This window comes from Anolis carolinensis, unplaced genomic scaffold (assembly GCF_035594765.1).
Source record: "Anolis carolinensis isolate JA03-04 unplaced genomic scaffold, rAnoCar3.1.pri scaffold_7, whole genome shotgun sequence".
In the NCBI taxonomy this organism is placed as follows: Eukaryota; Metazoa; Chordata; class Lepidosauria; order Squamata; family Dactyloidae; genus Anolis; species Anolis carolinensis.
In genome coordinates this window covers 32,229,179-32,244,385 of record NW_026943818.1, presented here as the reverse complement: position 1 = coordinate 32,244,385, position 15,207 = coordinate 32,229,179, and the positions used below count along the sequence as shown (strand labels likewise).

Here is a 15,207-nt window from a genome sequence, read left to right as displayed (position 1 = left end):
TCCGGCGCCACGATCCCATTACCCTTTTATATATATATAGATAGATAGATAGATATGTTTCGATACTCGTTATGAAACCGTTTCTAAAGTCTTTCCGAAAATTGCACGGGGGCCGCCCGTATCGTAACTATAATGAGTTAACTACTTTTTAGTTACTTTTCATTAAGTAATTGCACCAATGGGCTCCTTTCTCCCTCATTGTTAGACCTATCGGTGTGAAACTTGCTACGATGACAGAATACGTTTACCACTGCTATCCCACCAAGTTTCGGAATGTTTTGCTCACCCGCGGATTTTTGGGGAATTCTCCTGTATCGTAACTATAACGATTTAACTACTTTTGAGTAACTTTTCATTAAGTAATTGCACCAATGGGCTCCTTTTTCCCTCGTTGTTAGAGCTATCAGTGTGAAACTTGCTACAATGACAGAATACATTTACCACTGCTATCCCACCAAGTTTTGGAACGTTTCGCTCATCCATGAATTTTTGGGGAATTTTCCAAAGTTTTTACAAATAATATTTTTGTAAAAAAAAACTACAAGAGCTATCTCCTTGAATTTTCTACACAATGATACCAGATACGAGAGGATCATTTCTTCCAAGTTACAAAATTATTTGTGCATCTACCGATTTTTGGGAATTTTTTTTCGTTCTAGTAATTGCGCATAATTACTATAATCGGGAAACTTCGGGAGCTCCTTTCTCCCTCATTGTTAGAGTTATCAGCATGAAACTTGCTACGATTATAGAACACATTTACTACTGGTATTTCACCAAGTTTCGGGACATTTCGCTCATCCACGGATTTTTGGGGAATTTTCCAAAGTTTTGACAATATTTTTTAAAGAAAAACTACAAGAGCAATCTCTTTGAATTTTGTCTATGAAAAACTACAAGAGCTATCTCCTTGAATTTTCTACACAATGACACCAGATAACAGGGGATCGTTCCCTCCAAGTTTCAGAAATATTCATGCATCCACTGATTTTTGGGAATTTTTTCAAAGTGGTGTAGTGCCTCCAGGGACTACAAAACCCCTGACGCTAAAAGAGCCGGAAACCCATATTATCATGGAGACACCGACACTAAACGGCTCTGAGAAGAAACGAGAAACTTGGGAATATTTTCGGGGTTCGGTGCAATAAAGGCGATCGCCGTCGAGGTTTTGAAAGGTTTATTTGGGAACGGAAGCGAGATGAAGCGATTCACATACAATACGTCGGCATTTCAGGGTCACCCACCCCAAAAAAGGTGTCCGTTCCCCTCCTCCAAAGTCCTAAATCCACATCCGTGGATGAGCAAGGGATGACGACTGCCCACCGGAGTACTCAAAGACAGCCCAACAATCCTGGTTACACCCGCCGTCGGGGCCCGGGGTTTCGCCCGGTTTGTGCTCCAACCATAGTCCGTAACCTGGCCGGGTAAGGCACCACGCGGGATGGACCAAGGCGCTGCTCGTTGGTACCCATTTCTCGCCGGATCTCCATCAGCGCCTGGGACGGGGACTCCAGGAGTCGTTGGAAGAAGCTCTTCCGCCCGACCGGCTTCTCCTGGCAGGTGAAGGTCAGGGCCGTGCCCTTGAGGGACCGCATCTCCCGCGAGTAGCCGTCCGAGGTGCCGTCGAAGCAGCGGCCGATGGCGATCTCCTTGGCCAGCCGCGGGTTCTGGTCCGTCACCGTGTAGATCCCGTAGTTGTGTCCGAGCGGGTCTAGCGGGGCCAACATGGAGAAGGCCGCCGTGTCGTTGTTCTCCGCCGCCGGTGGGTGACGGCCCAGGTACTCCCTCAGGTAGCTGTTGACGGCGGTACGGCGGCAACTTCCCTGCGGGGTGATGGAGACCAACGTCCGGTCCACCAGTTCCTGGTCGAACAACATCCCGCTGCATTTGAACTCCACGCACGCGGCCGAACTGTTGTACGTTTCGGGGTCCCGGACGCTCCGGGAGTCCCGGAGTCCGTAGAGTTGCCCCCCGGTCCGCGGGTGAGTGCCACCCACGTTCCGCGACCTCACCATATACTCCTGAGGTCCGTTGATCTTCACTTTGATGTAACAGGCCCGAAATTCCTGCGGGTTGGGCCACCACGAGAGGTAGTCCCCCGTCCAGGTGGTCAGGTCGCTCTCTTTGAAGGGCACCACGTTGTACTCGTACTTATCCACTTCCGCCCGGGAGAAGCGGAAATGGTTGGCAGTCACCGGCGCGGACTCACAATCCGTCAGACTCCGGTAGGGGTAAATGGGCCCGTTGGTTTCATCGAGGTTGTTCGGGTTGGGTTTGGCGAGGTTGATCTTGAAGGCCGTCTTCTTCAGGGCAGGGTCCGCGTGGTCGCTCCGCCGGTAGCCCAGCTTGTTGAGGTAAGGCTGGGAGACCCCCACGGCAAGCGGGTCGAGTCTGGGTCTCGATGGGGCGGCTTCGAGCTCCTCGCCTCCCATGGTGGCCGTGACGTGAGCGGTGTAAGCGTCGGCCCGCTGTCCGTCACAAAAGGCCGGCAAACACGCCCCATTGGGACCGGTCACCACGCTGTCGAAGCGACCCCAGGCCTGCGGGTTGGCCGGATAACCCGGCCTGGGCTCCAGGTTGATCAGGGTGACGACAACTCCCTCCAGCTGGTCCATGGGGTTGAACTTCTCGCTGATGTAGGCCCGGACTTTGACGAAGCAACGGCGGTTCTCTGGGACGTCGAGGTTGAAGAGCCGCCGCTCCCGGATCTCCAGGTTGCCGACCAGGAAGGCCCGCTCCTCGCGCTTGCGGCGGTTGACGTTCTCCAGCCGGAAGGACGATTCCTCCTCCCACAAGCCCGTCACCGGGTTGAGGGACCACAGCTTCATCTTCCGGACGTGGTCGGGCATCTTGATGAGCTCGGCGTCCATCCTGACCTCCACTCGGCCCGTCTCCAAGCTCTGGCTGCTCTCCGCTTCCCAGAAATCCACGGAAAACATGCCGTACGTCCGGAGAGGGAGGAGATCTCCTTCGGCGTTGACGAAGCTCAAGTCTGTGGAGGCCACGCTCACGGTGGCCACGTCCCGAGGGTCCACGAAGGTCACGCTGGCCTTCACCGTCCCGTTGTAGGCTTCCCCGTTGGCTCTGAAGAAAGACCTCGGTGGGATGACGACCTCCCCAACGGGGCCTTCATCCTCCACTTCGCCCAACGGGATGACGTTGGTCTCCATGGCTTCTAGGTCAACGGGTTTCTTCCTCCTTAAGAGCTTGACCTCTTGGTAGACGGCCCCACCACGTTGGTCGAACGGGAAGACCTTCACCGTGTCCACAAACTTCTTCGCCGGGTCCACAAACTTGACCACGAGCCTCTGAGTGTCAGGAGGGACCTCGATGGTGAAGGTCCCTTTGTAGCCCGTGAAGCCGATCTTCTCCACGCCGAGGTAGATCTCCCCAAACCGTAATGGTTCTCCGTCGTCCAATGCCGAAGCTTTGCCCCGGACCAGGACCTTGGGTTGAGTGCAGGTGGTACACCCGCACTCGGCAACCACCTTGATGGGCAAAACGTAGCCGGCGCAAGGGATTTCGCGCACCTCCATCCGCCGTGGTCCACAACAGTGTTCCTCTTCATCTCGACACTCCAGCGCCTCCGTTAGGCGCCCCGGACAACGAGTGTTCGGACAATGGCCCACGTTGTAGACGTAGGAACTCGTTTCTTCTTGGAAACACTCGTCCGGAAGCCTGATGAGATATTCCTCTGGCTGCGATATGCAGGACGGCACTTCTGGATCTGTGGAGACAAGACGGGAGACCTCTTAGATGGGTCAATGGTAGACCCTCCGATATGATATAGATGGATGGACACAGTGCGGATTCTATCCTGGTCCAAGGGTCTCCCAGTCATTAGGGCTGTGCAAAGCTTCAGAGGTCCATTTCGTAATTGTATAATTCGTTAATACAAGTCTCCAAATTACGAATCGGAATGGGACCCCCCTCCAAAGCACTGTGAAATGGGAGATTAGTAAAGATTTGTAAATATTAGTAAAGATTAGTAAAAAAGAGAGAGAGAGATTAGTAAAGGTTAGTAAAGGTTTGTAACGAAACAAGAGATACCAGGAAAGTCTTGTAAAGATTAGTAAAGATTAATAAATATTAGTATAGAAACGAGAGAGATTAGTAAAGATTTGTGAAGTAAAGAAATGAGAGATTAGTCAAGATTTGTAAAGTAACAAGATTAGTAAAGATTTGCAAAGATTAGTAAAGAAATGGGAGAGATTCATAGAGATTCGTAAAGATTAGTAAAGAAATGAGAGATTCGTAAAGATTCATAAAGACTAGTAAAGAAACGAGATATTAGTAAAGATTTGTAATTAGTAAAGAAACGAGAGAGATCCGTAAAGATTTGTAAAGATTAGTAATTTTTTACAAAAGGGATCTAGGAGTCTTAGTAAACTGCATGCCGAGCATGAGCCAACAGTTTGATGTAGCTAAAAAGGCCAAAAGTTGTAGTCCTACTCTATTCTGCTTTGACCAGAGCTCACCCGGAATAGCTTAACGTCCAATTCTGGGCGTCGTAATTCGAGATATAGACAGGCCGGACTTACCGATCACTGTCAGGTGAGCAACGGACGATTTGATTGATCCGTGGTTGTTGCTGACTTTGCAGTGGTACGATCCTGCTTGGTGTGGCCTCAGGTCGTGCAGCACCAAGCTGTTGTCATACTTTGTGGCCTGACGGTCCAGCAGTGTCCCATTGTGGTACCTGGGAAGGCGGATTAGGTGTGTGATTTATAGTTTTCCCCTTCCAACCATGTCCTCCCTAAATACACTGTGTGCTGGACTGATTGTCTCAGAGGCAAGCTATGAAAATAAATCTATGAATAGCAGAGTCTTGATCCAGTGTTAACAGAGTTTTACTGAACCCGTCACTATTTAGAAAAACTCCTCGACTCCGTTTTAATCCGAACTCAGAGTGACACGTTGTTTTATTTACAATTTTATACCCACCAGGGCTGTGCAATTTTTCTGTTAGTCGTCGTAAGTCGGATCAAATTCGTACTTACAAGGCAATATCCGACACGCGGACTTACGAAGCCATGGATAGGGTTAAAAGTATCACAGAATCAAACACAAACAAGTGTCACATGGTTGTGACTCCACTTCTTTAACATGTCCACGTCACTATTTAATCCTTCAGCAGGCGTGTTATCACATGTCCATTAGAACGGTATTTCCCACTGATAGTTGTCGTAAGTCGGATCAAATTCGTAATAACGAGGCAATATCCGACACGCACAATAGGGTTTGTTACAGCCAATGCATTCCTGTCTAACAGTGCATTATCGATCTAATAGCCACCACTATAATGTCGAATTCTCCTTCTAAAATACATCGCTTACCAGAAATATTTTTGGGGTTCTGGGGTGCCGTGGGCCTTGCAGCAGAACCTCACGTCCTGTCCCATCGTCCTCACTTTGGATTCGGGCTGGGTCACCATATAGGGTTTTTCTGCAAAATGAAGAGACCGAATCAAACAATACCGACGCTTAGCCTCGTTTCCCAAACCCGCTCGGACGTACCAAGTCTTTGCAGGACGAGCTCCACCACGGACGTCCCGGTGCTGTTCCTGACCGTCGGGGCGCTCCCCGGGACGAAGCGGTCGAGGGCCGCACTGAGGTTGGCGTCGCAGAGTCCACGGACGGCAAACCGGCCCTGATAGTTGCTGCGGGCCAAAACGGACCGAGGGTGGCCGGTGAGAGAGATCCGGGCGTTGGCGAGAGCTGCCCCGTCGGCGCCGCGGACTCTGCCCAGGACCGTGTGGTTGCGGCAGACGCAGCCGGTGCAATTCCGATTGGGGATGCCGACCTTGCAGGTGAGCTTGCAAGCTACGAATGGAGAATCAAAGGACAGGTTAAGGCATCATAGGACCCGAGGGTTGGGTGAGACCCCCAAAGGCCACCCAGACCTGTCCCTGGCATGCAGGAAGACACCATTCAAGTCCTCCAGGAAGATGGAGATGGAGGAGATGGAGGAGATGGAGATGGAGATAGATGGAGATGGAGGATATGGAGGAGATGACGATGGAGATGGAGATAGATGGAGATGAAGGAGATGATGATGGAGATGGAGATAGATGGAAATGGAGATGGAGAAGAAAATGGAGATGGAGATGGAAGTGACCCCAAGGACGATCCAGTCGAACCCCATTCAGGCAGGAAGACACCACCCAAGTCCACCAGATAGAAGGTCATCTAGTGCAGCCCCCTTACGATAGATGGAGATGGAGATGGAGGAGATGGTAGAGATGGTGATGGAGATGGAGATAGATGGAGATAGATGGAGATGGAGGAGATGGTGGAGATGATGATGGAGATGGAGATAGATGGAGATGGAGATGGAGATGGAGAAGGAGATGGAGATGGAAGTGACCCCAAGAACGATCCAGTCCAACTCCATTCAGGTAGGAAGACACCATCCAAGTCCGCCAGATAGATGGTCATCTAGTCCAACCCCCTTACGATAGATGGAGATGGAGATGGAGGAGATGGTAGAGATGGTGATGGAGATGGAGATAGATGGAGATGGAGATGGTGGAGATGCAGATGGAGATGGAGATAGATGGAGATGGAGATGGTGGAGATAATGATGGAGATGGAGATGCAGATAGATGGAAATGGAGATGGAGATGGAGATGGAGATGGAAGTGACCCCAAGGACGATCCAGTCCAACTCCATTCAGGCAGAAAGACACCATCCAAGTCCGCCAGATAGACGGTCATCTAGTGCAGCCCCCCTTACGATAGATGGCTAGATAGCTAGATAGAGATGGGTTACTAGAGTTGGAAGAGGCCCCAAGGACCATCCAGTCCCATTCATTGAGGACACCACCATAGTCCTCACAATAGATGGTCATCTATTCTAGCCTCCTAGATAGATAAATAGCTGGGATCCTAGAGTCGGAGGAGACCCCAAGGACCATCCAGTCCTGTCCCATTCATTCAAGAAGACACCACCATAGTCCTCGCAATAGATGGCCCTCTTATCCAACCCTAGGTAGGTAGGATTCTAGAGTTGTAGGAGACCCCAAGGTCCATCCAGTTCAGTCCCATTCATGCAGGAGGACACCACCATAGTCCTCGCAATAGATGGTCATCTAGTCCAGCCCTCTTACGATCGATCGATCGATAGATAGATAGATGGATAGATAGATCGGATCCTAGAGTTGGAGGAGACCCCAAGGGTCATCTACTCCAGGCCCCTTATGATAGATAGGTACCTGGACAAGGCTTCTGGGGACATTTCTGCACCTCCGAGGGACGTCCAAAGCAGGGTAACTTGGATTTGGGGCACTTCCGGCGGCGTATCCGCTTGCCTCCGCTTCCGCAGGTTTTGGAGCAGGGACTCCACGGACCCCAGCTGCTCCATTGGGGCTCTGGAAACATAAGAAGTCATGGTAAAATGCAGTAGGATGGTCATGGTATAACGGAGTCAGGTTGGATGGCCATCAGTCAAGAAGGATCGGATTGGGTCATGATATAATGGAGTTGGATGGACATCTGTCAGGAGGGATGGCAATCTGTCGGGAGGGATCAGATTGTATCATGGAATAATGGAGTTGGATAGTCATGGTGTAATGGAGTCGGGTTGGATGGCCATCTGTTGAGAGGGATCGGATTGTGTCATGGTATAATGGAGTTGTATTGGATTGTCTTCTGTCGGGAGGGATCGGATTGTGTCAGGGTATAATGGAGTTGGATTGGATGGCCATCTGTCAGGAGGGGTTGGATTGTGTCATGGTATAACAGAGTTGGACGGCCATCTGTCAAGAAAGATCAGATTGTGTCATGATACAATGAGTTGGATAGCCATCTGTCTAGAGGGATTGAATTGTGTCATGTTATAATGGAGTCGGATGGCCATCCGTCAGGAAGGATTGGATTGTGTCATGGAAAAATGGAGTTGGATGGTCATGGTATAATGGAGTCGGAAGGGATCAGATTGCAATATGGTATAATGGAGTTGGATGGCCATCTGTCCTTAGGGATCGGATTGTGTCATGGTATAATGGAGTTGTATTGGATGGCCATCGGTCAAGAGGGATCGGATTGTGTCATGGCATAACTGAGTTGGGTGGCCTTTGGTCCCTGTCTAATGCCATGCATTCAAAGACTCAGAATAAAACAATATTTTATTGTTTCTGTGATTCCAGTCACAATGAACCAGTCGTCTATGTATGGAAACTGGCTTTTGGGAGAAGATCGCATTTCTTGCCTCTCCAACAGGAATGTTCCCAAAATGTACTTGGCTGCCTTCCCTGGTTGGCAGCTCCAATTTTAAAAAAATTAAATTTAATAGCTTTATACACACACCAAAATATATATTCCTACCAGTCTTGCGGAGACCGCAAGAATGGCTGGAATGCCTTGGCGGAGATGGGCTGACCCCGTTTCGGAGACAAATTCGGGGGCAAGGAAAGCATCCTCGCTTGCCCTTATTTTGGAAGGGAAACAAAGCCGGGAACCACGCCAAAAAGGCCCGGAGGCGTGGAGGACAGGTGGGCGAAAAGATGCCGACGAGAAGGAGAAAAAACAGAATTTTAAAAAAATATATAATATTATTCAGAATATTATCTCCAGAGATACTCGCAGGGACAACACAGCAAGCAAGAGTCCAAAAACGGCGGGCGGAAACCCGGAAACCTCGAGCCGTGGCCGAGACGTAACGTCTTGTCAATCTGAAAAGTTGACAGTTCGAAACATAGGTCGAGGTGAACTCCCAGTTTCTGCCCGACCTAACAAAACGTGAGTAGATAAATAGGTACCGCTTTAAAAACGGGGAGGTGTTTTAAGGCACCCATAAGGAAATTTCTTCGGCTTAGAAAATGGAGATGAGCACCAACACCCAGAGTCGCTCACAGAACTAGACTTAACATCAAGGGGAAAACTTTGTGAGTAGATAAATAGGTACTGCTTTAAAAGCAGGGAGGTGTTTTAAGGCACCCATAAGGAAATTTCTTCAGCTGAGAAAATGGAGATGAACACCAACCCTCAGAGTCTGGTCTTGGTGCTCATTAACGTCAAGGGGGAAAACTTCACGAGTAGATAAATAGGTACTGCTTTAAAAGTAGGGATCCCGGTATGTAGCAAATCAGACCACGTTAAGTCTCTGGCATGGATCCATTTACCTTGGCAAGGTCCCGCCGAGCAGGTCTGGCGCTCGGCGGGTTTCCCTCGGCATTTTAAGAGCTGCGGAGAGGCGTTCAGGCAAGTCCGGTGCCGGGTTCGGGTCCCGCTGGTGCCACAGGACGTCCGCGAACAGGCGCTCCAAGCCGACCAGGTCGACCAGCCCAGCCAGGCGGACGGATCTGTTTCGGAGGAAGGAGTGTGTTTTTAAGGTTTCCCGAAAATAGTGGCCCAGAAATAGCAACGGCTGCTCGCAAAAAAGGGCAATTTCTCGCAGATAAGCCGTCATCCAAATACGCATACGAGATTTGGAGCCTTATTCATCCCGAAAGGCATAACATAAAACTCGAAAATGCCCAATTCTGGCCCAAAACAATCTACGTTAATTTCGCACCAAATTCGTTCCAAATAGTTGAAATACGGGTACGAAATTGAGTGCCCCATTCATCCCGAATGGCATATTGTGAAACTTAAAAAATGCCAAATTTTGGCCCAAAACAAACCACGTTAATTTCGTACCGAATTCGTCCCAAATACTGAATATTGCTTTCTCAAAAAGCGATTTCCCACTACATACCAAATGGGCAGAGGAACCGGACGTGGTAATTGGAGCAACCTTGGCCGTCACGTTGCTCTCGGTTGAGGCACCGAAACCCGTCCCGAGGGCTGAAATGGACCGTTTCGCCCACTTCCTCGGGCAGCTCCCACTCCGTGGTCCGGACTTGGATGGACGCCGGTTTGGCACAGAGGCGGTCCGGGTAGTAAAACCGGATGGCCTCCAAGGTCTCGAAGTCCCCTTCGCCCCCGGGGTGGTCCACGTTGAACCACGAGGTCCATTCGCCTGGAGAAAAGGAGCGTCACAAAGATACAAAAGCACTAACTTGGATGAGCTGACGAATTGAAATAATAATCTAGGACCGAGTCAACAACAAAACCACTGGGCCAATTCACACCAATGCGTGGTTGGGGACGGCTAATAATGATAATAATAATAATAATAATAATAATAATAATAATAATAATAATAATAATAAATTACCAGCCATTCCTGCTTCAAGGCTAGTGAGGGTCTTGCCTTTTGTCGTCGGCTTGTCCGGCTTTTTGTTTCCAAGCTGTGCCTCTGTTGGAAAAATTGAACGAATGCCTTTTTTGCTCCAGTTTAACTCAGTGCGATGGAGTAATGGGATTTGTAGTTGGCATGGTCTCAAACTATTATTGGGAACGGGACGTGTTTGCGGATGGGAAATTGCCTTTTACGGAACGAAATGAACGGATATTGCCACCCGAAAGGGATGAAAGTCCCGAAGTTGAGCAAATGTCAGACAAATATTACAAAATGCTCTCCTGGAAATGAAAAACGTGGAAGGAAAGCAGAATCCTAGCGTTGGAAGGGATACCAAGAGATCATCCAGTCCAACCCAAATAAGGCAGAAAGACACCATTCAAGCCCTCCCGACAGATGGCCATCCAGCCTCTAAATAGGGCTGTAGAATAAGAGTTGGAAGAGATCCCCCAAAGGCCATCAAGTCCAACCCCATTCAGGCAGAAAGACACCATTCAAGCTCTCCCAACAGATGTCCACCCCCCATTCAGGTAGAAAGACACCATTCGAGCCCTCCCGACAGATGGCCACCCAGCCTCTATTTATATGGGGAAATAGGACTGTAGAATCATCAAATCCTAAAGTCGGAAGAGATCCCCAAGGGCCATCCAGTCCAACCCCATTCAGGCAGAAAAATACCATTCAAGCCCTCCCGACAGATGTCTATCCACCATTCAGGCAGAAAGATACCATTCGAGCCCTCCTGACAGATGACCACCCAGCCTCTATTTTCATGGGGAAATAGGACTGTAGAATCATCAAATCCTAAAGTCGGAAGAGATCCCCAAAGGCCATCCAGTCCAACCCCATTCAGGCAGAAAAATACCATTCAAGTCCTCCCGACAGATGTCCATCCACCATTCAGGCAGAAAGATACCACTCAAGCCCTCCCGACAGATGGCCACCTAATACATAATAATAATAATAATAATAATAATAATAATAATAATAATAATAATAATAATAATAAAAATAAAAATAATAATAATAATACATCACACAGTCCTAGACACTTGGGAAGTGTTCGACTTGTGATTTTGTGATACGAAATCCAGCATGTCTATCTTGTTTGTTGTGTCATAATAAAATATTATTATTAATAATAATAATACATCACATAGTCCTAGACACTTGGGAAGTGTCATATAATAATAATAATAATAATAATAATAATAATAATAATAATAATAATAATAATAATAATAATAATACATCACACAGTCCTAGACACTTGGGAAGTGTTCGATTTGTGATTTTGTGATATGAACTCCAGCATATCTAGTTTGCTGTGTCATAATAATAATAATAATAATAATAAATTCTAATACTAGGATGGTACCTTGAGAAGAGACCCATCCAAAGAAGCAGATGATGATGGTGACGAGAAAGATGCCCGGCTTCGTGCCCAACATTTTCGGATTCAGGAGGACGAGGCGTCCGCTTCAAGACAACGAGGAGTATGGTAGTCCTATATAAGCCTCCGACCCTCCCTTCGCTTGGCTTGGACGTCCACCTTGGACACCTTTGGACCAAAGAAACCGGAGACACGGCGAGCCCTCCCAGCCCCGAAACCTTGGAATTCCTCCCTGGTTATTGTTTTTGGGAGAGCTTCAACAGGAGCCCTGGCCTGGGCGGAGGAGCGGCGGGCAGTAAAAGCGGGATGAGCTCATAAAAAAGGCATCGGGAGGTAGAAGGGACCCTCCGAGGTCATCTAGTCCACCCTCAAAGTCCTATAGGAATGTCTGATGATGATATCCTTGAATGATGTCCATCCAACCTCAACTTGGAGGTCACCAAAGAAAGACAATCCACTATTATCATTGTTTGGAGCTGGGACCCCTGAAGGTTATCTAGTCCACCTTCAAAGCCCCATAGGAAAGTCCAATCCACTATTATCTCACCCTACTGGGACCATGAAAGGTCATCTAGTCCACCTTCAAAGTCCCATAGGAAAGTCCAATCCACTATTATCTCACCCTACTGGGACCATGAAAGGTCATCTAGTCCACCTTCAAAGTCCCATAGGAAAGTCCAATCCACTATTATCTCACCCTACTGGGACCATGAAAGGTCATCTAGTCCACCTTCAAAGTCCCATAGGAAAGTCCAATCCACTATTATCTCACCCTACTGGGACCATGAAAGGTCATCTAGTCTGGAGCTGGGACCATGAAAGGTCATCTAGTCTGGAGCTGGGACCATGAAAGGCCATCCAGTCTGGAGCTGGGACCATGAAAGGTCATCTAGTCCACCTTCAAAGTCATATAGGAATGTCCGATGATGATATCCTTGAATGATGTCCATCTAACCTCAACTTGGAGGTCACCAAAGGAAGACAATCCACTATTATCATTGTTTGGAGCTGGAAGGGACCCCTGAAGGTTATCTAGTCCACCTTCAAAGTTCCATAGGAAAGTCCAATCCACTATTATCTCACCCTACTGGGACCATGAAAGGTCATCTAGTCCACCTTCAAAGTCCCATAGGAAAGTCCAATCCACTATTATCTCACCCTACTGGGACCATGAAAGGTCATCTAGTCTGGAGCTGGGACCATGAAAGGTCATCTAGTCCACCTTCAAAGTCCTATAGGAATGTCCAATGATGGTATCCTTGAATGATGTCCATCCAACCTCAGCTTGGAGGTCACCAAAGGAAGACAATCCACTATTATCATTGTTTGGAGCTGGAAGGGACCCCTGAAGGTTATCTAGTCCACCTTCAAAGTCCCATAGGAAAGTCCAATCCACTATTATCTCACCCTACTGGGACCATGAAAGGTCATCTAGTCTGGAGCTGGGACCATGAAAGGTCATCTAGTCCACCTTCAAAGTCCCATAGGAAAGTCCAATCCACTATTATCTCACCCTACTGGGACCATGAAAGGTCATCTAGTCTGGAGCTGGGACCATGAAAGGTCATCTAGTCCACCCTCAAAGTCATATAGGAATGTCTGATGATGGTATCCTTGAATGATGTCCATCCAACGTCAACTTGAAGGTCACCAAAGGAAGACAACCCACTATTATCGTTGTTTGGAGCTGGAATGAAACCTTGAAGGTCATCTAGTCCACCTTCAAAGCCCCATAGGAAAGTCCAATCCACTATTATCTCACCCTACTGGGACCATGAAAGGTCATCTAGTCCACCTTCAAAGTCCCATAGGAAAGTCCAATCCACTATTATCTCACCCTACTGGGACCATGAAAGGTCATCTAGTCTGGAGCTGGGACCATGAAAGGTCATCTAGTCCACCTTCAAAGTCCTATAGGAATGTCCAATGATGGTATCCTTGAATGATGTCCATCCAACCTCAGCTTGGAGGTCACCAAAGGAAGACAATCCACTATTATCATTGTTTGGAGCTGGAAGGGACCCCTGAAGGTTATCTAGTCCACCTTCAAAGTCCCATAGGAAAGTCCAATCCACTATTATCTCACCCTACTGGGACCATGAAAGGTCATCTAGTCTGGAGCTGGGACCATGAAAGGTCATCTAGTCCACCTTCAAAGTCCCATAGGAAAGTCCAATCCACTATTATCTCACCCTACTGGGACCATGAAAGGTCATCTAGTCTGGAGCTGGGACCATGAAAGGTCATCTAGTCCACCCTCAAAGTCATATAGGAATGTCTGATGATGGTATCCTTGAATGATGTCCATCCAACGTCAACTTGAAGGTCACCAAAGGAAGACAACCCACTATTATCGTTGTTTGGAGCTGGAATGAAACCTTGAAGGTCATCTAGTCCACCTTCAAAGCCCCATAGGAAAGTCCAATCCACTATTATCTCACCCTACTGGGACCATGAAAGGTCATCTAGTCCACCTTCAAAGTCCCATAGGAAAGTCCAATCCACTATTATCTCACCCTACTGGGACCATGAAAGGTCATCTAGTCTGGAGCTAGTCCACCCTCAAAGTCATATAGGAATGTCTGATGATGGTATCCTTGAATGATGTCCATCCAACGTCAACTTGAAGGTCACCAAAGGAAGACAACCCACTATTATCGTTGTTTGGAGCTGGAATGAAACCTTGAAGGTCATCTAGTCCACCTTCAAAGCCCCATAGGAAAGTCCAATCCACTATTATCTCACTCCTGGGACCATGAAAGGTCATCTAGTCTGGAGCTGGGACCATGAAAGGTCATCTAGTCCACCTTCAAAGCCCCATAGGAAAGTCCAATCCACTATTATCTCACCCTACTGGGACCATGAAAGGTCATCTAGTCTGGAGCTGGGACCATGAAAGGTCATCTAGTCCACCTTCAAAGTCATATAGGAATGTCCAATGATGGTATCCTTGAATGATGTCCATCCAACCTCAGCTTGGAGGTCATCAAAGGAAGCCAATCCACTATTATCGTTGTTTGGAGGTGGAAGGGACCCTTGAAGGTCATCTAGTCCACCTTCAAAGTCACATAGGAAAGTCCAATCCACTAATATCTCACCCTACTGGGACCATGAAAGGTCATCTAGTCCACCTTCAAAGTCCCATAGGAAAGTCCAATCCACTATTATCTCACCCTACTGGGACCATGAAAGGTCATCTAGTCCACCCCCAAAGTCATATAGAAATGTCCGATGATGGTATCCTTGAATGATGTCCATCCAACCTCAGCTTGGAGGTCACCAAAGGAGGACAATCCACTATTATCTCACCTTACTTTTTGCTTTTGGAGCCAGAAGGGACCTTCAAAGGTCATCTAGTCCATCCTAAAAGTCATATAGGAATGCTCAATTCCAGCATTTCCTATATGACATTCAAGTTGAGTAGAAAGATGCCAATCCCAATGGCATTGGCTGGAGAATTTCCCCCTTTCCTTGCATGCCTCTGTAAAAGAAATATGAACCTGGTCCACTGCCAAATAGGAAGGAAAGTGGTCGACAGGATCTTATATTTCAATTTCATCCATTTTTCCTCCCATATTTTCCCCCGAGGGCATCGCTTACTTACATTCCCATCCATCCAAACAACTTTGATG

General features: G+C 48.0%; 1 protein-coding gene across 3 annotated transcripts; it reads right to left on the bottom strand.

Annotated features, from left to right (window-relative positions):
* Window positions 1-1,160: 1,160 nt before the first annotated feature.
* Window positions 1,161-15,084, bottom strand: cilp2 (cartilage intermediate layer protein 2). Of its 3 annotated transcripts, none has more exons than XM_062960334.1 (10): window positions 12,941-15,084; window positions 11,561-12,797; window positions 10,159-10,239; window positions 9,697-9,960; window positions 9,122-9,301; window positions 7,214-7,369; window positions 5,517-5,822; window positions 5,337-5,445; window positions 4,542-4,699; window positions 1,161-3,727 (listed from the first exon to the last, which is right to left on the bottom strand). In XM_062960334.1, exons 2-10 carry the CDS (start codon window positions 11,631-11,633, stop codon window positions 1,356-1,358), a joined length of 3,699 nt encoding a protein of 1,232 aa, XP_062816404.1. In that variant the 5' UTR covers window positions 11,634-12,797; window positions 12,941-15,084; the 3' UTR covers window positions 1,161-1,355. The 3 variants fall into 3 exon arrangements, with proteins under 3 accessions (XP_062816404.1, XP_062816403.1, XP_062816402.1); XM_062960333.1 differs by having other exon boundaries at window positions 11,561-13,476; window positions 13,620-15,084; XM_062960332.1 differs by having other exon boundaries at window positions 11,561-14,488; window positions 14,707-15,084.
* Window positions 15,085-15,207: the final 123 nt, after the last annotated feature.

Coding starts and splice junctions, on each gene's coding strand:
- cilp2 (XM_062960334.1), bottom strand. CDS start 11,633: ATGTTGGGCACGAAGCCGGGCATCTTTCTCGTCACCATCATCATCTGC. Junction 10,240..11,560: donor TGGATGGGTCTCTTCTCAAG/GTACCATCCTAG, acceptor TTTTTCCAACAG/AGGCACAGCTTGGAAACAAA. Junction 9,302..9,696: donor CCGGTTCCTCTGCCCATTTG/GTATGTAGTGGG, acceptor CCTCCGAAACAG/ATCCGTCCGCCTGGCTGGGC.